Source organism: Calidris pugnax, unplaced genomic scaffold (assembly GCF_001431845.1).
Source record: "Calidris pugnax isolate Ruff unplaced genomic scaffold, ASM143184v1 scaffold246, whole genome shotgun sequence".
Lineage (NCBI taxonomy): Eukaryota > Metazoa > Chordata > Aves > Charadriiformes > Scolopacidae > Calidris > Calidris pugnax.
The window spans coordinates 8,422-32,065 of record NW_015090989.1 but is presented as its reverse complement, the minus strand read 5'-3'; the positions used below and the strand labels follow the sequence as shown (position 1 = coordinate 32,065).

At 41.0% G+C, this 23,644-nt stretch overlaps 1 protein-coding gene across 9 annotated transcripts in view; it reads left to right on the top strand.

Moving 5' to 3' along the window:
* The window catches only part of DMD (dystrophin), a 1,195,780-nt gene extending 1,172,639 nt beyond the window's left edge, over positions 1 to 23,141 (top strand). For 6 of the 9 annotated variants that reach the window (XM_014954058.1, XM_014954055.1, XM_014954053.1 and 3 more), the window contains 2 exons: positions 3,482 to 3,574; positions 20,612 to 23,141. In XM_014954058.1, the coding sequence (XP_014809544.1) occupies positions 3,482 to 3,574; positions 20,612 to 20,709 (191 nt within the window). In that variant the 3' untranslated portion in view covers positions 20,710 to 23,141. Of the gene's footprint in view, positions 1 to 3,481; positions 3,575 to 13,770; positions 13,803 to 14,282; positions 14,315 to 20,611 lie in introns of all 9 variants that reach the window. The other 3 variants (XM_014954052.1, XM_014954051.1, XM_014954054.1) reach the window with 3 other exon arrangements.
* The last annotated feature ends 503 nt before the right edge of the window (positions 23,142 to 23,644 follow it).

Sequence of the window (23,644 nt, the reverse complement as noted above, 5' to 3'; positions counted from 1 at the left end):
TATTCTGTAGCTAGAAGGATGGAATTATTATTTTTGTGCTTTTAGTAACCGCTCTGTAGCATTTCCCTAATTTCCTCTCTGTTATATAATTAACAAGTATTTATTACCAACTAGTAAGGATTTTCTGGTAGTTAAAAAGCAGTCAACCGTTGCAGTATCTTTAAGAAAATGTGCTTGAATTACTTCAACAAGATAATATTTGAAGTCTGATGATAATATTCAGCTTCATACACAGAAATTTATTTAGTGGATGTTAGAGAGAGGCTTTGGGGGAGAGTGAGAGGCTTAAGTGAGAGCTTTTCACCGCAGTTAGTGAAAGAGTCGACAACAGTGAGAAATTAAATGGGAGGGGACATTCTGCAGTGTCAGAAGTGCTGTCATGGTAGGAGATGCAGTTTCTTCAGGGGCTTTTTCTTCCATCCTCAGCGTAGGCAATAACATCAGCCTCTGCTGGTATGAAACAAGATGGGTTCTGTATACCCTACAACAACAAAAAAAAGTGAAATAAATTGAACCTTTAGGAATGCTGAAGTTAAATCCTGGGGGTGAGAGTACAATCACAGGTAACAGCAATTTCTTGTGTTCTTAATTGTGTTGCTAGTGAGAAAATATTTTGCTATGTACAGCACAGACAGAGTAGACAAAACGTATTAGTGCAGTAATTTACTTCAGCTCTAGAAGAAATGTCGTGAATTTCATCACATAAAATATGTTAATTAAAATACACAAGAAAAAATAGTGGTTCCAAACCATCTTATAGAAAGTCTTGTAGTTTCATATTTTATGCTCTTAGTAGGACAAAATACAATAATATACTTCTTTTCATTTGACTTGATATAAGATTATTCCCATTTAACTTTTGAGGCTGGAATTAAATAATTAATTATCACACATATAATTTTATAAACTGCTAAAACTTTCTTAAAGCAAATATTTAGACACGACTTGGGGTTTTTTGTTTGTTCGATGGAGCCAATATGTGAAGGACAGTGAGGTGTTGAAACACTGTCAGTATGATTGTGTTGAGACTCAGCAAAGCAACGCTGGTGGCAGCATGAAGCAGAGCTTATAAAAATAATTACTAACCGAGCTAACAAACCGCAACTAATTAAGTTTGTTGAGTCGCCTTTCACACCGGAAAGCTTTGCTTGCTAGTCTGAGAGTTTTCTGAAGCACAACTTGAAATATTTTTGAATTGTGAAGGGAACCAGAGCAGTGTTGTAAATAATGCTCCTGTGCAGCAAGCATGTGCCCAGTAATAAGGGAGTCATTTTTGAGAAAATACTAAGGATCTCTAAGTCTCTCTGGCAATGAGGTAATGTAGTGGTAGCTTTTCTATATTTTTCTTTTTGAAAGGAGACCTCAGGGTTTTTTTCTTTGAATGTAGACCCACTGCACTTGCCTGTCTCTCTACTTTCCCAGGGAGAAATTACTGTTTTCCACCAGCAACGTTGTCCAACCATTTGGTAAAAACACTAACCCACTCAGATCTTAATTTACAAATAGAAGAGCTTATCCCTTGGTTTCCTGAAATACACCTGGGCAAGTGCAAAGGTTCTGCTCTTCTAATAGACTCCTACTGGGAAAGTCCTGATCTTTGGCTTTTCTCATCCATTAATGTAGCAGCAGAGAAGGTTCTCTGAGGCATGTGAGCCAAGAGGCTGTTGCTGAACTTTAATTTGTTCAGGTACCACCAGAATATTTGAGACGCAGCCAGCCCTCCAAACCTTTTCTAGAAACAGGAATGGTGAAGACTGTTTTGGGTAAAGAGAGGTAATTGAGGTCTGAAGGTGTCTTTACTTTTGTCGGGTTGCTTGGCTGATGTCTTATTTTGTCATTTACAAGGAAATGCTCAGAAAAAGCATCCAAATGAGATTAAATAAAAATAATGCATTTAAAATAAAAGACGTGGCAGTCTTGAGGGTCAACGTAATTCAGTTTGTACCAGTGCTTACCAGGACATTTGGAATTCAATACCTGTCCTCAATTCTTCTTGGCCAGGACAGAAGAACCACTGCCCTCTTCTTTCAATCTTAGGGGCCAGGTGGCTTTCTGCAGGCAAGCTGATAAGGTCCTCAGCCGAAGCAGCAGCAGCAAGATCTTGCTCACTGAGTTTTCACCTTGCCATCCAGCAGAGGCTGGAAGGACATTAGTTCTGCTGAGGCACCTCTGTCAGTGCAGCACTTGATGTGAGAGTAACTCACCGTGTGAGCTGATTTGTGTGAACCCAGCACCAGTCAAAAGCTGAACAAACTGCAAGCAGTCTCAGCAGCTATTTTTAGACCATTAATGGAATAAAAGAAGCTGATATGAAGACCATCACTTATATGAATTAAGTGCTTCTTGCAGGCACTTTACCCCACTTCTTGTACTCTTGGTTAGTAATAACTCTTTTGAAATTCCTGGCCCTAAGGTGAGGCTGCCACTAAGCCTAATAATAAAAAATATATGCAGTCCTGAAGTGTTCCTTTAGCATCACTTTTAGCAGGCTTTCCACTAGCTTGGAGCTCCTCAACCTTTAAAGAATGTAAATGCTAACAGAAAATCAGGGAGCTTTTTAATCGAGTTGAGTAACATTAGAATAAAGTGTCATTACGTCATTTTCAAAATAAGGATATACCTCTCGTGGTTATTACAGTAGGCAAAATTGTTTCTATGTTTTAATAGGGATAAAAGAAATCTAGTAAAAAAGGAGAATCTCACTCAAAGCATATCCTTTAGGTGTGTTCGTTTTTCAGATGCTTTATTTGTAGCGGAGGCTTGGATGAACATACACTAAGTCAACATATGGATTTTAGTTCTGAAACCATGACCAAAAAAAACCCAGTGCAAATAAAATCTATCGAATTTCCCATTAAGCTGCTGCCCTATAATCAGGTTATAGAAATTATTCAGTGGAAGAAATGTATTTCGCTTTATTAAACTGCTGCTAAACCCTTTTACAGTACAATTGAATGTTCTTGGAGCACCAATCTGATGCAATTAAACTGTCAGAAATATTAATACTGATGCAGATGAGAATCTGAGTTTCTACTGATTTACGCAGCTAGGCAAAGCAGTGCTAACATGAATCCAGCATTATTAGAAAGGTGCTCAATAGCAGCACTCACAACAGCAATTTCTTTTTCCATTAATAGAATAAGAGAAGCTGGAACAACGAGTGTCATTTATGGAACTAAATGTTCCTAGCAGACATTTTACCCCACTTCTTTTACCTGAGTAGATTATTTCTTGAATCCCTTTTTACTAATTAAAGTCAGTGTCATTTAAAATTCATTGTTTAATTTCACTTAGATCCTTAAATAGAAAGAGAAGCTTAGTAGTCCACAAAATACACCGTTTTAACAATTTTGATTGAATACTAAGCAGAAAATGTCTTCATGCGAACAGCCTTAGTTTTGTGAAGGATGTGTGCAATAGCAAGCTGGTGGCAAATGCTTTTACAGTGGCTCTCATGCAGCGGTGTGGGTTTGCTTTCCAGGCGAGGACGAGCTGCTCAGCCCTCCCCAGGACACAAGCACAGGTTTGGAGGAAGTGATGGAGCAGCTGAACAACTCCTTCCCCAGCTCCAGAGGTGAGTGCTGCTGCCGGAGGCAGATGAGAGGGAAGACGATAAAAGGGCTTTCTGTTCCTTGATGTTTCCAGGGCTGTTGTGTTTTGGTTTCAGGTTCTTTGCCGCTCTTTGTTTTCATTTTAACAATAGCTGTAGAGAAACCTGTCTTATTTAGAGTGGAGAAGCAGCCTGCTTTTCCTTTACCTTAAGCTAGCTCCGCAGGTAGCCCTTGCTAGATACGTGGATGAAACAATGTCTGTCTGAAACTCTTTTTTCCTGAGCATTTTCTTCTCCCTCCTTTTTGCCGTGTTCCTTTTCTCACAGCTTCCCTCCTTTTCAGTCAGTCCCCTTGCTGATTTATTTTTAATACAAGCCTTAGCACATTTTTCTTCTGTCCTTACCTTTCTCCAAGAAGAATCTGGTTCAAAATAGTACTAAAATTCTGAGTCAAAGTTCTCGACCTTGTAACACTTGTGTCTAACGTGATGGAGGGAAAACAAGCGGGCTGCTTGTTTGTGCAGCGTGGGCTGCACTTGTGTGTGCAGCCAGAGCATTGCTTTCCCTGTTTCTGGTTTGCTCATTTCTGTTGTTTGCTAAAGATAAGCATTTGTATTACTGGGATTTATTTGTTCAGCCTGTTTTGTTTTGTTTTTTTTTTCCATTTAAGAAGGCCTTTTCTGAGCCCAGAGAAAATACTCTGCTGCCAAGAAAATTGGCTTAGATTCCTGGCAAGAGCTGGGAAGTTTGGGATATTACCTGTTGCTGTGAAAGAAGGCTCAAACATAAACCTCTTGGCAAAAGAAAGTCCCAGTGTCTATTCACAGCCTGTTAAATGGATTCCAGTAGGGGCATAGACTTGCACAGATTTCACACATAATCCAGAAGTTCTTCCTTAGTAGATAAATGTGTTAACCATCACGCTAAACTTTTGGTGAAGTCAAGTTTTCTCCATCCTTTGAATTCAAAGCAAGCTTAGCTCTCACCAGGCGTCATCTGTGGGCAGTGGAAAAGACAGTATAAACTGCATAAGATCTCATGCTATAAATCAAAAGATGGAATTGTTTTAGAAAGATACTATCAAAGAAAATAAAATACAATATATTGTTAACTAAATTCATCTCCACCTCAGCATTATTTGAAAAAGTTGCATGTCCAGCCCTCATTTTGCCGAGATATTAATTATCAGAGACAACAGATGAAAAATGTTTCAAATGTTATGTAGATAAAAATGGATTTATTTTTAAAATTGCTGTGTACACAAGGTTGCAACAGACAGTGCTTTCTTATCAGTGACCATCGTTTGTGTAAATATGTTGTATTTAGGAGACCTTGCATAATCGTATGTGTCTGGGTGTAGATACCCCATGTGTTAAAATATTCAGCAGATGTGGTATCTAATTTGCTATCATAGCTGCCGACACTGACAAACAGTGTTTCTCTTTAAAAACAAGCTCAGTTTTAAGTAAAACAGGAGCAATTTATGAAACAACAGGTAATGAGATATATGAAATACAGGGGTTCATTTCCTGTGTATAAATAGGTAGAGATTAGTCCCTACTGACAGAATAGAAAAGGTCTTTCATCTTATTTTATTGGTCAAAAATACAAAGATTCATGAATCAAACTGACAGAATATAAAGTGCTGTGAGGAAAAAAAAATATTTAAAGTGGGTAACATCAGTTAATATTTTAATTCCGTAAGTTAAGCTGTAATTTCACATTTGCATTGATGACGGAAAATGTGGTCATTTAAATACAGAGAAGAATGTGTTCCCTTACTTTGTTTCTTCTTTCAGTAACTGTGTTAAAAGTGTAGTATATGAACACCAGCATCCCTAAAAGAGATTGCAGTTCATGTACTTTCCTGCCTGACCAGCAGCCACAGAGGGCAAAAAAGCTCTCTAGCTGCGTGAAAGGCTGCGAGCGAGGAGGAGGCAGAGTCTTTGTTTGACACGTGTCTTCTCCTCAGCCAGGAGAGGAGCTTCTGCTGAAGCAGCCAGGAGCAGGCACAGGCTGTCAAGCACAGTTGAGCTTCCCACAGGAGTTTTCTCTGGGCCTGACCAAGGCAGCGTCGTGCTGAGCCAGAATCTGCCTCTTCCTCTCTATTTGGCTACACAAAAAGCTTAGTTCAGCTGAGAGAAAAAGTCATTCGCTTTTTGAAGAATTTTACCAGGTTTTGGCTAAAGAGATTAGGACCTCAGTTAGGTTTTCCTGTTCTTCATATATCTTTTGATGTACTTGCAGGACTGCCAGGTTGCTTTTAGTTGAGGAATAGGAAAGGTCAGGCCCTCTGTGAGAACTAGTTTTTCCTACAACCAGTGCAAATGGATTTCTATTCACTGGTTACTGAACAAGGCTACTGACCTCATCCGTTTTGCTGAGCTCTCATGCAAACTTCAGTTATTGGAGTTTTCTTCTACTCCCATTTTAATTAAATCATATTCAACTGATACCCACATAAACAAAACTTACACCCGCAGTTAATTTGCTGCAGCCTCATGTAGACCTTCATCATGGGATGAAGGATGCTGTAGTCACTCAGATTCTATGAGCATGAAGGATAGGACTTGAAATTTACATGACTGCAGGAAGGAAAAAATGAAGCAGGGTTCATTTTGTTGACTGGTCTCAGCAAACCACTGAATCAGGGGCTTTTTTGCTGTTGAGAGGTGCAAATCTATATCTCAGGTTTCCAATCTATAATAAAAGATCAAAGTGTAATTGCAGAAGAGTGAAAGCAGTTTGGCAAAGCAGCCTGAGCAGAGGGCATAGCGTAAACATTTAGATGTGGTACAAGTAATAATTTATTTCTTTGCATTGCAGGTCGCATTGTACCTCAAACTATTTGTAGGTTTTCAGGAAGCAGAACAATAAGCCCAAACAAGCGATAAGCACAGTTCTAGAAAGAATACATTTTATTGTATATGAATTCTTATTAGAATTTAAAAATTGCCAGATGCAAGAAACTCATGCAAGTCATCCCAGTTGGGCATTCAGAAGTGTGTTGTGATACTGGCACTTCTGAAATATTATTTGAAAGGTGACTTCAAACCACTTGGGTAAAGCGACGCCATGTGTGATGCATACTATCTTTAGGAATTAAAACTTGAAGGAAGATGGGTTAAATGCCCAAGGTTGACTGGTACTAGAAGGAGCTTTTTTTATTTCAATACTAAAGCTGTAGAAGAAGTCTGCTATGATGTTCATAGACCATGCAATTCCAGAATTGCTGCAGAGGACACGGGGCACTCACCAAAACCTGCCAAGAGTGAAAGTGAGAATAACAAAATGAAATCCATGAAGGACAAACATCAATACAAATAACCTGACATTTCTATGTGGAATCAATTGAGGAAGTCTAGGGATGTATGAAAACGCCTGGGAAGTTACTGGCAGGACATAAAATGTGGGTTTCCTTTGAGGCCTGTAAAAATAAACATGTTACATTTCAAGCTAAATGGCCAGCACTAGCATGTCACAGCATAGGGAGTGATATGCCTTTGAATTAGGGACATAATTCTGAGTATCCTGTTGCCACTAGGATAACGACAGCTTGGAGAAGTGCAGAACAACGTGACAAGAGAAAACTGGACTGAACGTGAACCTTCAGGCTTTGGTTCATGAGAAGAGTTCAGAGATGAATGAATAATTAGTGAAGAGAGAAAAGGACTGAATTTCTATGCTTGGGTACACAGATGCATAGTTGAACATCACAAGATACAAACTAAAACCAAAATATTCTCTCTAAATATCATCAAAAGCATTTTGAAAAGTAAGATTTGCTCAGGCTGGGAAATAGTTTTCTAAAACAAGTAGTAGCTCTTATTTTGGACATCTGAAACGAAGCAGTAAAATGTAGTAGTAATTAATTGTCACTCACGTGGAGATAGATTCATTTTGATTATGATATTTTCCAAGCTTTTGCAGCATAGAGTTGTTTTTAAAAGGGCATCAAGGCTTCATAGCATCATTTTGAATGTATTTTAGAGAAGCATGCGTTAAACAAATCGTGTCATAGACCTTCCTAAGCAGATCTTAGATGCAGTAACTTGTGTTAGCATATATCTTTTAGAGTTGTTTGGGTTATTTTTTGTTTTTTCAGTTTAACATTTTGACAGTTCTTGGCATTTCCTAGAGGAGCAAAGGAACTCCATGTTCCGTGCACAGCGGACTGTTGGTGCCGAAAGCTGTTTTATTTCTGGAGAGGGAAATTCTGTTGAATACCTGATGATTGCTGTCCTTAAGGAATTTTTCCTTCCTTTTAATCTGCAAGATTTCCCATCCATTCCTCTTTTACTTCGCTGCTCCCAGCAAATTCACAACTGCTGCAGCTGCTTCAAACAGCTGCTGTGCTAACTCAAAACAGATGTCAAAGCCAGAGGTCTGACATTTAGTGGAAATCTACCATTAAATACCACCTCAGTGGTTTATTTGACCCTGCTTGATAATGGGCCACAGAGGAAAACATTTTCACGCTGTATTTGTGCCCAAGCTACTAAATCTCCAGGGAATTGGTTCACAGCTAGCAAGTAAGATTGGCAGGCCAGTATTTTTAAATCCAAATTCATCTCTCCTGCAGTACTGAGGGCAGACAAGTTGCACCGCTTCAGGTGGATGTCATGGTGGACCAGGCTGTCTTTTGGGATTATGGTTTTGTGGCAAAAAGCTCCCTATGAATGAAGCTCACAGAGGAATTTAGGGGAAGAAGTTCTTGAGCTAACTGAAGTTACTGAGAGAGCTTCCCAGGCTGTCGATGCAGAGCCCTTGCTGGTGGATAATAAGGAAATGGGAGCCAAGAAGTGGTTAGAAATGAGACCAAGGTGGCTTAATAGAGCCAAGAGGCCTAAAACATTTGGAGAGGGATCGATACTCATCGTTATTATTTAACATAGTATTGCTTAATACAGATGTTGTCTTGAGCAGTGAAATTATAAGACCCCACAGCAATAAATAAATGGCACTAAGAATAGCACCATCTTTTACAACTTTTGATTTATTTTTGTCTCAGTCACATAAAAACACACTGGACACATTTTCTTCTCTCACTCTTGCATCAGCCAGGCCCCATCATGTCTGAAGTGGAACTGGCAACTTTTAGCACTGCAAATAATGCAGTTTCTCTTCTTCTGGCAGCAAAACGTCTCATGACACAGACCTTTCTTTTCACACTTTACTGAATCAGTGGAAGACTACCCTGGAGTTACTATGCTGTAGGGTATTCTGGAAATACACTTCCAATTGAGCTATCCTGGCCTCTTCTGGACTGTATCCCCTTCTCTGTGCTATGGTCCTAATTCCCACATCCGTGGGCCCAGTTGACTGAGATCCCTTATCAGTCCTCGTGGCCCAACAGTAGGGGAGGGGCTGAGCTTCTCTGCAGATTTCTGATGGGGTAGTGATGGGGAGGATGAGATCTTTTGTGATTCATAACTCTTAGTCCTGGTGTAAACTGAGAATATAGTAATGAATTTAACAAAGCTGCAAGGAACTTCTTTTAAAGACAAATAAAATCCATTTGCAGATCCAGATCTTTCCCCTCTGCAGCCTGTCCCTCTCCCCAGTTCAGTGAGAGGGACAGTGCAGTAGATGCTTGTGCCCTCTGCTTTGAGCTGAATCTACACAGATGCATGACATTTATATTAGTGCCTCTGCTTTCAAGTTCGATTTGATCACTCTCTGTGTACCTTTGCCTGTGATACAATGTCATGTAGATTTCCAAAAAAAAAAGACAGACTCTCCTATTTTGTAAGGGCAGGAAATCTTGATTTGAGTAGGAATAATAGGTAATTAGGTACCCATGGATGGTGTATCAGTGTTTTGGTGCATTATAGAATACAAATTTTCAAAACTGCGGCAATACAGACAGTCTTCTTCCTCTGCAATTTATGCCAAACCATACTCCTTGCCTGAAAACTTAGACATGCATTCATTCATATGCAAAGAAGAAAATAAAGTAAAATCCATTAAACCCTTTTTAATCTTCCTCCAAAAGAAATTAGCTGTTACTGTAGTAGTGCTACTCTTTGTTGCATTTAACAAACTCTAGGGCTGATTACTCACCAGCTGTTTTGTGTGGCGCAGAGCTATCCCAGATACCTTTAAATACATTCATTTTCAAGCAGAATCCAGACTGTCTTGTGAAGATATTTAAATTAGACACTGTGTAGCTGCAATTTTAGATGCTTGTGCAGACAGGATCCAGCATTTACATGTAGGCAGTTCTTTCTCTCCTCTTGACCCAAGCTGAACTGTCTTCTGCTGGATCTCATTCATGCCCCAGGACTCTTGCACTTAGGTGGACCACCTACTCATCTAATCCTTGGGGCTCTTCCTCAGAAGAAGACTGAAGTATGCATTGGGCTTTGTGTCTTCATTTTGAAGGATTTTCGGTTACATGATTTATATCAGTGAGAGGTTCTCATCTTCCCTCCTGGGAGGCACTTTTTTTAGCATTCATAGCTCCTGATAAAAGCGCCAGAGGAGGCTGCAAGCTCTGTAGGTGCTCATGTAAGTCCTAGGGAGTTAGGCAGGCCTGCAAAGTGGGAATTGGTTCACAGCTAGCAAGTAAGATTGGCAGGCCAGTATTTTTAAATCCAAATTCATCTCTCCTGCAGTACTGAGGGCAGACAAGTTGCACCGCTTCAGGTGGATGTCATGGTGGACCAGGCTGTCTTTTGGGATTATGGTTTTGTGGCAAAAAGCTCCCTATGAATGAAGCTCACAGAGGAATTTAGGGGAAGAAGTTCTTGAGCTAACTGAAGTTACTGAGAGAGCTTCCCAGGCTGTCGATGCAGAGCCCTTGCTGGTGGATAATAAGGAAATGGGAGCCAAGAAGTGGTTAGAAATGAGACCAAGGTGGCTTAATGGAGCCAAGAGGCCTAAAACATTTGGAGAGGGATCGATACTCATCGTTATTATTTAACATAGTATTGCTTAATACAGATGTTGTCTTGAGCAGTGAAATTATAAGACCCCACAGCAATAAATAAATGGCACTAAGAATAGCACCATCTTTTACAACTTTTGATTTATTTTTGTCTCAGTCACATAAAAACACACTGGACACATTTTCTTCTCTCACTCTTGCATCAGCCAGGCCCCATCATGTCTGAAGTGGAACTGGCAACTTTTAGCACTGCAAATAATGCAGTTTCTCTTCTTCTGGCAGCAAAACGTCTCATGACACAGACCTTTCTTTTCACACTTTACTGAATCAGTGGAAGACTACCCTGGAGTTACTATGCTGTAGGGTATTCTGGAAATACACTTCCAATTGAGCTATCCTGGCCTCTTCTGGACTGTATCCCCTTCTCTGTGCTATGGTCCTAATTCCCACATCCGTGGGCCCAGTTGACTGAGATCCCTTATCAGTCCTCGTGGCCCAACAGTAGGGGAGGGGCTGAGCTTCTCTGCAGATTTCTGATGGGGTAGTGATGGGGAGGATGAGATCTTTTGTGATTCATAACTCTTAGTCCTGGTGTAAACTGAGAATATAGTAATGAATTTAACAAAGCTGCAAGGAACTTCTTTTAAAGACAAATAAAATCCATTTGCAGATCCAGATCTTTCCCCTCTGCAGCCTGTCCCTCTCCCCAGTTCAGTGAGAGGGACAGTGCAGTAGATGCTTGTGCCCTCTGCTTTGAGCTGAATCTACACAGATGCATGACATTTATATTAGTGCCTCTGCTTTCAAGTTCGATTTGATCACTCTCTGTGTACCTTTGCCTGTGATACAATGTCATGTAGATTTCCAAAAAAAAAAGACAGACTCTCCTATTTTGTAAGGGCAGGAAATCTTGATTTGAGTAGGAATAATAGGTAATTAGGTACCCATGGATGGTGTATCAGTGTTTTGGTGCGTTATAGAATACAAGTTTTCAAAACTGCGGCAATACAGACAGTCTTCTTCCTCTGCAATTTATGCCAAACCATACTCCTTGCCTGAAAACTTAGACATGCATTCATTCATATGCAAAGAAGAAAATAAAGTAAAATCCATTAAACCCTTTTTAATCTTCCTCCAAAAGAAATTAGCTGTTACTGTAGTAGTGCTACTCTTTGTTGCATTTAACAAACTCTAGGGCTGATTACTCACCAGCTGTTTTGTGTGGTGCAGAACTATCCAAGATACCTTTAAATACATTCATTTTCAAGCAGAATCCAGACTGTCTCATGTAGATATTTAAATTAGACACTGTGTAGCTGCAATTTTAGATGCTTGTGCAGACAGGTAGTCATTTCTTAAGACCTCCAAAGGATCCAGCATTTACATGTAGGCAGTTCTTTCTCTCCTCTTGACCCAAGCTGAACTGTCTTCTGCTGGATCTCATTCATGCCCCAGGACTCTTGCACTTAGGTGGACCACCTACTCATCTAATCCTTGGGGCTCTTCCTCAGAAGAAGACTGAAGTATGCATTGGGCTTTGTGTCTTCATTTTGAAGGATTTTCGGTTACATGATTTATATCAGTGAGAGGTTCTCATCTTCCCTCCTGGGAGGCACTTTTTTTAGCATTCATAGCTCCTGATAAAAGCGCCAGAGGAGGCTGCAAGCTCTGTAGGTGCTCATGTAAGTCCTAGGGAGTTAGGCAGGCCTGCAAAGTGAAGCCCTGAGAACTGAAGCTGCACCTCTGCTAGACATCGGGCTCACTCGAGTACTTCTGTGCCCCACCAGCACACGTGGTACAGACCTGAGTCAAGGCTCCCCTAGAACCAGAATAAAAACCCACATGCAGAACATGGCTTCAGACCTGTTACTGTCATTTCGAATGGTAAGTGTGCTACTGGGGACAGGGAGAGGGGGAGGAAGGGAATAAAACTTCCCCTGTTGTGTTAAATCATAACCTTTGCTGTCCAGGCCCCTCAGAGGTTGCCCTGCGGTTTCTGTTGCTGTTCTGGAGTTTGTAGTTGAGCGGTGGCTCTGACCCGTGGTGGTTGGGGTTGCCGTTCACTTCCTCCACCCTCTCCTCCTCTCCTTTACCACCCCTGCTCAGCTTTGCTCTGTTGCTGACCCTTGTTCTGCTGCTTGTGAAATACCTGCAAAGCTATTTAGTTTCTTCCTTCCCGTCTCCTGCAGGCTGCCGTAGCCAGAAAAACACTCGACAGCAATTAGGTTACTGTGATGCTGACCAGTGTGTTCTCCTGTATATATCTGTCTCTCTCCCCATTGCCCGATACATCATTTACAATTACATCATTTACAACAGCTCTGGGGCAAAGATCATCCTCTTTCTTGAGCAGTGTGTGCCACAGTGACTTTATCACCTCGGGCTACAAGGTCTGGCCATACTGGTGCATGCAGTAGTGTACCTGTGACAGTGGGACAGTGCTTCTGGAGGCAGCAAGCATCTTATTGTCACCGGCTGTGCGATGGGAAGGGAGGCAGGAGAGTGTTTCTGCTGTTGATTGACACCTGGCTTTCTGTTTTTTAAAAACAAGTATGCTATGATAAGTGTTTGAAAAGAATCAGAATGATCAAAGTATGGCTTCCCTGAAGGCTCGTCAGGAACATCTTCTCAGCTAAACCCATTAATGACTCCTCTGTTTTGACAGTGTAACTTGAAAATGATGAGATACTTTCCCTTTTTTCCCTTTTCACTTGAATTTTTTTTTCTCCCTTTCTTCCCTCTGGCCCCTCCGTTTTGCCATGCTTGCTGATCAGCTTGTTGGAAACATCTTCCAGAACATATTTATCTTGAATGTGAGCATGTTGTATTCCAGTGTACAGCTCTAGCTGTGAAATAAGTGTGAGTGTGTGTACATGTATGTGTATATATGAATGTATACCTGTATATTTGTATGTAGGCCATAATAAAATGCGACATGTCTTGATGAATTAATTTGACGTTGGGGAAACATGATTTCCCACTAATACTGACTAGTAGAAGTATGCAAATTGAGGAAATTTGGATGCTCAGAAAGTGATTTCAGATCTTCTGTGCCATCCTTGTCCTCAACTGGAAGGCCTGTACGTTGGTTTCAGTAGTTTTCTCAAGTGATTTTGCAGCTTACAGAACTGTTCTTGAATAAATCAGCTCAGAATAATCAGTAGATTTCAGTGTACTTTCAGTCTTTGTTTAAAGCAGAAATGCCATTATTTAATATTAAATTCCTAAGTGGAAATTGAAGTGTCTCTTACCGTATAAAATATATATTCATGTGTGGTTTTTTTCCTCTCTTTTCTGATATTTCTTCCACTTCCTCTCTCTGTTCCTAAAGGAAGAAATGCCCCTGGAAAGCCAGTGAGAGAGGTTAGTGAGATGCAAGCTCACTGCCATGGCTTCTGTTTGTCACAGCTTGCTTTCTGTGCCCAGCATGGTGTGACGGCAGCACGGGTTTGCTTGGGTTTGGTGAAGGGCGAGGGGTGGGGGGATTTCCCACTAATACTGACTAGTAGAAGTATGCAAATTGAGGAAATTTGGATGCTCAGAAAGTGATTTCAGATCTTCTGTGCCATCCTTGTCCTCAACTGGAAGGCCTGTACGTTGGTTTCAGTAGTTTTCTCAAGTGATTTTGCAGCTTACAGAACTGTTCTTGAATGAATCAGCTCAGAATGATCAGTAGATTTCAGTGTACTTTCAGTCTTTGTTTAAAGCAGAAATGCCATTATTTTATATTAAATTCCTAAGTGGAAATTGAAGTGTCTCTTACCGTATAAAATATATATTCATGTGTGGTTTTTTTCCTCTCTTTTCTGATATTTCTTCCACTTCCTCTCTCTGTTCCTAAAGGAAGAAATGCCCCTGGAAAGCCAGTGAGAGAGGTTAGTGAGATGCAAGCTCACTGCCATGGCTTCTGTTTGTCACAGCTTGCTTTCTGTGCCCAGCATGGTGTGACGGCAGCACGGGTTTGCTTGGGTTTGGTGAAGGGTTGGGGGGGGGGTGTGGTTTTATTTTGCTGTGGGTTTTGTTTGATTTTGCTGAGTGCATTCCCCATGCGTGCTCTTAACAGCAGCGTACCTCTCAACTTTCAGTGGAGACAATGATGTCAGCTCAGGGATCTGCATTTTCTCCCATCCTCCCAGAGGTGGAGACTGAGGAACGGGGAGGAGAAGATAATACATTGAAATTAAGCCTCTGGATGATGAATGTGGCCGGCAAATATGCTGCAGTCATTGACTTAAGTTGTGTTGCTCTGTATGTAAGCACAACAGGGAGACCCGTGTCTCTTGCTTTTCTGCTTACATACTCACAATTGCATTTACATATATGTGCCAATATACCAACCATCGTCTCCAGTTATTAAATAGGGTTTTTTTTTCCTTTTTCTTTAGAACAGTGAGAGTTGAGAGGTATAAGAGATTCAGGTGTTTTAATTTCGTGATAGCCTATTACAGAGTGAAGAAGGCTACTAACACTCACCAGCTCCACAGCGCTGTGCTCAGCGATGCGAATGGGCCATGGTTTTCACTGTGCACTTCGGACATGGTTGGGTTGATGCAAAATAGATTTTAGACTGTGTACGTCGCTGCTTCTTAACGGAGGAAAACGTTTTGCGCTGTGTTGTCATAGCACCTTTGAAAGTATTTCCAGAGAGCCTTGATTTTCCCCCTGTGAAGCTGCTCTTCACTCGCCAACCGGATACAGTGTTTGAAAGATGAATTCCTAGCGAAAATTATTATTAAAGATAAAATATTCAGAGGCTGCCTGAGTGCAATTGCAAGTAGCTGTGAAATGACCTTTCCCAAACAGCTGATGTTCGGTGGGGATGTGGCAGGAATTCAAGGGTAACTGGTTTTGCAAACTTCTGCTGGTGCAGAGAGGGGGGCACTCATGGAAACTCACTGCCCTGGGGGTTTTAGCAGAGCTGTTGTGACCCCCCCAGTCACTGCCAGGCTACCCTGGGAGAGCCAGGATTTGTTTGAGTGTGGTGTCTTGTGATACAGTGGTTGTCTGCGCTGGTTGTAGGAGCTGGCCCAGGTCCAGCCACGCTTCGAGGAGTGAGATCCTCCGTGCAGGTTAAGTCTGTCCTCAAACGGCAGGTCCTCTCATGTGGGTCAAAAAAGGGTGCTTGGGATGTCATCAACAGACTGCACCAGTCAAGAAATTTTATAGAAGTCATTTCATGTTCAGCCCTGCATGCTGTCAGCCCATACGGTCTGAGAATTCTTCTCCAATTCAGCAAAACAGGTTGTTGATTTCCACTACCCTCATTCATATTTATGCATATTATTCAGAAAAAGCTTCTGCTTCTGAGGGAATAGTTGATACAATTAATAAAATAAAAAAAAAAAAAATTAGAAAAACAGGTATATCCCATCTGATCAGATTCCAGCAACCCTAAGAAATTCGACTTCTTCAATGGAATCACTCACAGCTCTCCAGTTGTGTTGGTGCCTGCTGGCAGTTCCACAGGGGGCTTGGTGACTTGCAGAGATGAATATAAAACACAATTCTCCGCCTGCCTATGAAGCGTATGAGCTAAGGTGCAGAACAGCTTTTGCTTTATGTGTGAATCCATTTGTGCAAAGGCAGATCATACAATTTTAAACCCACCCGGCCAGGTTTTGATCCCATTACCCACATTAGGTATTGTCTTCATGTGTAATCCCATGGATTTCATGGCATTACTTGACAGGAATAAGGGTGTCGAAATCCAAGCCACTGACAGGGAAGGATTTGTCTTTTGTCGGGGAAGGGTTAGAAATCTGTGCTGCCTAAAAAGGCACAGCATTGTGTTGGGGCTCCTTAGTTTACTTTCTGTCCACTCTTTGGAGTCTGAATCGTCCACGTTTATTTCTCTGACAAGCTGTAGTGTAAGATTGATATTCAATTACTGCGCCCTCACCCAAGGGCCTTAATTCCAGTAGAGCCTCTAAAGCAAATTCAGCAGATGTGAAACACATCCATCTGTATGTGACCAGAAGTGATGGAGTTAAGTGTGTGCAGAAATAGGTGTTTTCTGCTTTCAAAGCAAATGCACCTGCGTTAATATTCCCTCCGTTTTACAAGTCTGAGTTAATACTGTCCATATCCATTTTGAGCTCCATCACTGGATTTCAAAGTGTGTGCTAGTTTTTTTCTTACATGGTAGCATCTTTCAACCTTTCAGTGCCTCAAGCATGGAAAAAACTTTCTCAGCTTTAATGTTTAAAAAAAAAAAAAAAGAAAAGAAAAAGAAAGAAAGCCTTCTTTGGTGGCATTCCTTTAAAATATGAATAATAATGAGTGGAAAGCTATGATTTATATTTTTCTAAGTCCTTTTAGGACAGTATTTTTCTCATTTGCTTCTTAATTAAAATGTCAATGTCCTATGTTTCAGTCTTAGAGAGGGCAAATAAGCAGTATTCAATAGAAGCAGCAGAGCTAAATAGAAACAGTCCGTGAATTTGAGCTCTTATTTAGGTAACAGGCATTGTAGAAGAGGATGCGTTCATTGCACATACAGTTCCAGGAGATTATTGCATATGTTGTTCTCAACTATTTGCAGTCTTGATGGACCTGGCTGTTACTCCATCTGCAAGAGAGGCAGAAAACCTGCTAGTGGTGCAATGATGCCCTGCTGAGGGTTTGCCAGTTGAGTGGCTGGAGCATGGCTATTGCCTGTTCTTCTGGCCCGTCCTCCCTTCCTGTGACTGTCCCAGAGACTGCGGTCCCCAATCTGTTATGCTTCACAGTCCAGCTATTAACATAAACTGCAATCAGCAGTGGCTTGTGGTCATGCTCTGAGCTGTAAACTCAGATGGCTTAGGAGGAGACACATGATGTTTGGCTTCTCGGCAGAGGAAATTAAGACCTGTGCTGGAGAGGCAGCGTGGATGGTGTGGGGGAGAGGGAGTTGTATCTCCTTAGTAACCCCAGCCTGCCTCTGTGCAGCTTTTGTGGAGGGAGGTCGGATTCGAATCATGGTGGTTTAAAAAATATGGCAGCAATTAAGAGAGAAAAGGAAAAAAACCCTAGCAGACATTCTTGTTATTGTTACACTTTAAAAGAATACTTCGGGATCCCTGAATCCTTAAGGTCTTCTTGTGTTATGTTGTGTTGTCTTCTTTCTTGTGTTTTAGTTGCCTGAACAGCTTATTGATTAGTACCTACTGTGGCATACTTCTGAAAGACTTTTTTCCTATATTTTTGACTGAAGTTATTCTTTCTAGACCTAGACTCTTTCTATGAAACCAGCCTTTGTTACCTTTACAGCTCTGTATCTGACAGAACAAAATAGTATTAACAAATACTGTGGTTTTTTCTGATGATGGGGTTTAGTAGTTTGAATTGCTTTAAATCCATGGAAGGGTGATCCCTCTTCCCGAGCTGGGATTAAGTGGTGGTGGAGTCCCTGACGAGCCCTGCAGTCCCAGTGTTGTTTCTGGAAACAACAGATTTCAACAAATCTGAAGGAGAGACTGTGATCCCCCAGGCAGCAATGCCTCTCGTGCCTGGCTGCCCAGTTACAGCTCTCACCACCGCCCTGTCTCATGTCCGTGGGTTACTGCAGGTGAGGAAGAAAAAGAGTATTAAAAGCCTAGGGAGTTCTTGAAAGTAGTTTGCAGGGTCAGGATGTTTGGGGGGACGCTGCAGGTCACTCCAGTTACACCAGGGTTATTCTGACAAAGCCTGGATAGCATGTGCTACAGATGTACCAGAGCATGTCAGAGTTTTGGGTAAGTAGAGCAAACCAGTGACAGCTACCTTTCTGTTTACCTAAGCATCTCCCATCTAAAATATGTTTTTGCTTTCGTATGACTTCATCAAATTTTCACTTTCCATGGTGTAATTTGCTGGATTGATCTCAGCCTGCATGGTGCCAGTAAAAGAGATTATCCCTTACATCTAAAATAAATGTGGTAGCATACATTTACTTTAAAATAAACTATGTTTTGACCAAAACTTGGCAGGAATTTTTCATACTCAGTTACTTGACGTGCTGATGAGCAAATTACAAGTTTTTGTTTAGGATGAATAGGATGGCTATCGTTACTGATCTGTGGATGAAATTGCTGCTTGATGCCCCTGTTTCTCTGTGCATTAGTGCAATTAGAAAATGTCACCAGATTAGAACCAAGTATTTCTTTATATTGATACCTAGCAAACTGTGCCACGCACAGCGCAGCTCACAATCAAACAGACAGCTTGTTGAGTAATTATCTTTTAGATATGGCATAGTTTTGTGTAATGAATGCTGCATTTAAAAATTTGAATGTAAAAGGTCATAGTAGTTCTCTGGAAGAAAAAAGCTTCTCTCGATATTTCTCAGGTCATTTTTTTCTATTCCATAAATGCTGATGAATATTAACAAACGTCACCCCAAGCTCCTATGTACTGTAGGATTGTCAACTGTCCATGACTACCGTAATATTTAAACATTTGGAATAGATGATGAGTTTGATTTGCCCCACAGAGAAAGTTCGTTCCTGTTGTTAGAGGAGACAGTTGTGTGAGGAGGGCTACCCACCGTGTAGGTGGGTAATGGAGACTGCATGAAAGGTGTATCCTGGATAACCTGGTCATGCCTTTTCTTTATTTGGGTGCTCCTTCCTCAAGGACCTGCAAGGACTCAGCATCCAGGCTAAGGCAGAGCGTTCCTGGGAAGCAGGGTTGTGGGCAGATGATGTTGCACCTTCCATGTTTTTCCAGACAGATATTCTGTCAAGTACTCTCAGAGAGTAAATCAAACCCCTCAGGCCATAGTTTTATAGAGTTATACTTCCTCTGTTATGTACTTTCAGTTGCTGGCACTCTGCAGTGTGGAGACTTCTTGAGTTGGAGGTCACATGCACTTCTTTGCATTTCAATAAATCTTTCTTCAGTGATTATTTTCTAACTCCTTTTTTAACTCATTTATGTGCTTGGCCTCAACATCAGCCTGTGGAGATGAGTTCAGTAATACAATTATGTGCTGTGTGGTGTATAATTTCCTTCTGCTTGTTTTAAGACCTTCTGTCTGCTCATTTCTTCTTGTCCTTGCGAGACATCTCGAACACTCAGTCCTCATTTGGATGCTCATCTTGTAGGGTGCCTAGATCTCTTGTCATATTCCCTCTTCAGTCATATTTATTCAGGAGGGAGACTCCAGATGGGATTCAGCTGTTTAAGCCATGATGTCTCTGTCATTTGAGATGCCAGAGGGTATTTGAGACAGTCATAGAGGGCTGCAAATCTGACACAGGACTTGGAGGAGACCCACACTCTCCTGAACAGCAGCTGGAGACCAGGCCACGGGGCTAAAATGACAACTTTTGGCAATTTAATCTCCCTACTTTCAAATCTGTTTAGTCTTTAATTGTGATGAAGCCCTTTCTTATTGCTGGTCAGTATTTCTACCTTTCCTTTCCATTTGCAGCAGTGGTAAAATGAGTGTGAGAAGTTACAGATTTTGTCTCCAGAACTGCACTCTGCATTTATTCATCATTTTCATGTGTAGGAGGTCCATGTGTTGTGGTTCTACCATCTTAGGGCTTTACGGTGGTTAGAGATGAGAAATGCACAACGGAACCACTGTATAGTAGTTACTTGATAATTGTGGCATCTTTGTTTCTGCTGGGCTGCTGTCTGAAAAGCAGAAGGTATTTTAAAAGCAATGGAATAAACGGCAACCATTTAGTTTGGTCATCATTTTAGCTATCTGGGCAGGTATCCTGCTGGGACCTCTTGGGTTTAATGATTTAGTTAATTACTGCTGATCTGTTTGTTTCTGTTTTTCTCCCTAATAGAACATTGAACGGTCAAACACTTGCAGCATCAGTTGGAAACTTTTCTGTGATGTCAATGGATTTAATCATTGCTTTTGGTGAACATTCCTAATGATGCAGCTTCAGCACTACGGGGGGCTTTTTTTGGAACACAAACGTGCTGGCTTATTGTCAACATAGTTTACCATTGCCATTCAACCCAGTATTGCTGTTAAGTGTTCTGCAAAACTGGCAACTTTGCTGATGATGGCATATCATACTCATCCAGGAGACTTTTGGAAATAGTTCTGTCTGGTGTAGTTCACTGGGGATGGCAGCAAGGAGTACGTGGAGAGTGATGGATCTGTGCTCAGCCTTTTCTGTAAAATGTTCCTGCCAATCTGCTGCCACGTCTTCTTCATTTAATTCCTCTTCTTTCCCTATCTTTTTCAGGCCACAATGTAGGGAGCCTTTTCCACATGGCAGATGACTTGGGAAGAGCAATGGAAACCTTAGTGACAGTGATGACCGACGACAAGGTGTTAGAATAGCAAGATGTGTTTTACAACTTCAGGCGTCCCGCATGGTTTTTATAATATTCATACTACAAAGAGGATTAGACTGTAAGAGTTTACAAGAAAAAAAAAAAAAAATCTATATTTTTGTGAAGGGTAGTGGTACTATACTGTAGATTTCAGTAGTTTCCTAAGTCTGTTACTGTTTTGTTAACAATGGCAGGTTTTACACGTCTATGCAATTGTACAAAAATTATAAGAAAACTACATGTAAAATCTTGATAGATAAATAACTTGCCATTTCTTTATATGGAACGCATTTCGGGTTGTTTAAAAAAAATTTATAACAGTTATAATGAAAGATTGTAAACTAAAGTGTGCTTTATAAAAATAATTGTTTATAGAAACCCCCTTAAAAAAAACACAAAAAAAATATACTGAGGCAGTGCATTTGTTTAGTATCATTTCAGCTCTGTAACTGCATCAGAGAGATTCATGTCCTGTGTTCTTTTCCTTGCCTGTCAAAAAAGAAAAAAAATATTTCCTGCAGTGACACCAAAATGGCGAACTTACATTTCTCATTGGTTTTGTCTGACTAGGGCTGGCTTAAAAAAGAATATCTCCTGAACTTCCAGTGAAGGTAGTTATGTCACCTCTTTCCAGTAAGATTGAGAATTACATTAATCACACAGCTAGTTCGCAATAATTAAATGAAAGAGCACATTACATGACAGAGCCTGCAAAAAATTAAGGAAAAAAAAACAAAACAAAACACCAAAACACCCCAGAAGAAAGGAGGAAAGGAAAGAATTTAATGACCATCGTATGTGCCAGCGTTTCCTCTCCTGAGTAAATTCCTGAATGCTGTTAGTGACGGAACATAGAAATTGCCTTACCGGGTGAGACCTTTGGAGCTCAGTGTCCGGTGCCCTGCTGGCTGCAGCCAGTGCTTCAGCAGGAGTTGGGTACAGCTGTCCCCCACCCGCCACCACCGCTCGAGTCACCTTTGCTGCAAAGGAGAGAAGAAAGCGAGAAGTTTCTCTCCTGACCCCCTGTGGGATCAGCTTCTGACCCGAAGCACAAGCAGGTTACTCACAGAGCATCTTCGCTTGTCCGGCTCCCAGGATTCTTAATGAGCGTGAAGCTCCTCGATCCTCTGGAAAACCAAACCAGAGCTTCCCACAATGTGTGTCTCAGCCTGCTGCAGCAGCCAGTCCCAAGGAGCTGTAACGCTGCCAGCAACCTTTGGGAAAGGCTGTAGAAGAGTTACTGCTGTTCTTGCGCGCGTACCGTCGTCAGGTGAAGGTAGCCACACTGCTCCATGAGATACTCCACACCAAAACAAAGGCCCTGGTCCTTTCTCCTTCCCCATTTCTCTCTACAAGTAATCCCACAGAATTAACAATGATGTAAGAAAGAGAGGAACTGATAGCAAAACAGATTAAACAGATTAGCCAGCTTGACTGCAGCTCATGAGAGGTAGGTTTGGGTATGAGGTGCTGTCAGCAAAAGCTTTACCACTTCATTTTCTTAACCAGCTTTTAATTTTACCTTAGAATATGTAGAGACACACCATCTGACTTTATATTGCAAGAGTAAAAAAAAATAAATCTGTTACCTCTTCTTGTATGAAGTGTAATTAAACTTGGGAAAGATTTTATTTTGAATGCTAGTTAACATTGAACATGGCTAGTCATGCTATTTCTACCTCACTTTGGTTTTGTGGTGTTCCTGACAATTACGTACAGATAATGTTACATCATCACCACGTGTCCATTGTGTGACCAGGTCTCATTGTTATAATAATACCAACAATGATAATCATTCAGAAAAAATAAGTACAACCCTCCCCCCAAACCTCTGCTTTCCTAATAAAAAGCTTTTTTAACACTTTATTACAACAGGAACCCTTGGTATTTCTCATGGTCTTCTTTATCAGAAGGTTTAAATTAAGGTCTGAGAAAGAGACGGGTTTCTTCTTTTTTCCCCCTTATACGTTAAACCTTCTTGTCAGAAAAAAAGGAGGAAATACGGATTGCACGGTTGTTTTCATCAGGGTTTTCTTTTGTTTGTTTTACTTTCTAGATCTTAGTTTTGGAGTGAGTCTGTCAAAAAATATTTAAAAAGTTGAAAGCTTTATCGCTGCTTTTTTAAGCATAATTTGGGAATTATTTCATATACCTTATAATGACAAAGTATTAAACTGTAAAACATAATCAGTGTAATTGAATACATAAATACCATATGGCATGTTATTTCATTGTTACTCAGTACTGGTTTATTACTTGGATATCATAATATATTGTGTTTTAACACCAACACTGTAACATTTACTAATTATTTTTATAAACTTCTGTTTTACTGCATTTTTTCACAACATATCAAATTTCACCAAATATATGCCTTACTATTGTATTATATACTGCTTTACTGTGTATATCAATAAAGCACGCAATTATGTTATAAAAGGTGCAGTGTTTTTGATTGAGGTTCAGCCATCACCCGGTGCATCTCCTCTCCAGCAATCCTCGCCTTAGGTACGTGCCCAGCACCCCGTATTGCCAAACCCCCTTGTTGGGGACATCTCGGTGCCTCGACCCCTCTGCCAGCGGCAGCACTTGGGATTTGGCTGGAAGAGGAAAAGCAGCTCTGCTTGGTTTGGGTTTTTTCCCCCAAAATGAGGTTAGGAACTTCTGGGTTTTATGCTCCCTGGAGCTTTTCAGAGATTGCCAGCTCCGTGGTTTCTGCCTCATCACGGAAAGGAGCCTCGGATCAGATTGATCTTCGCTGATCAATCCAGCAATTGATTGTCTCCTTGCCACCAGGCATAATGCTAGTGAGCCCCTCTCCTTTCAGGCTTTGGGAAGCATCTGTTCCCATCAGAGAGGTTGATCACACACATCCTGCCTCATGTCTAATAAACGTGTAGGTTTTAATACCAAGGCTCCACTCAGTTGTGTCACAATGCTGT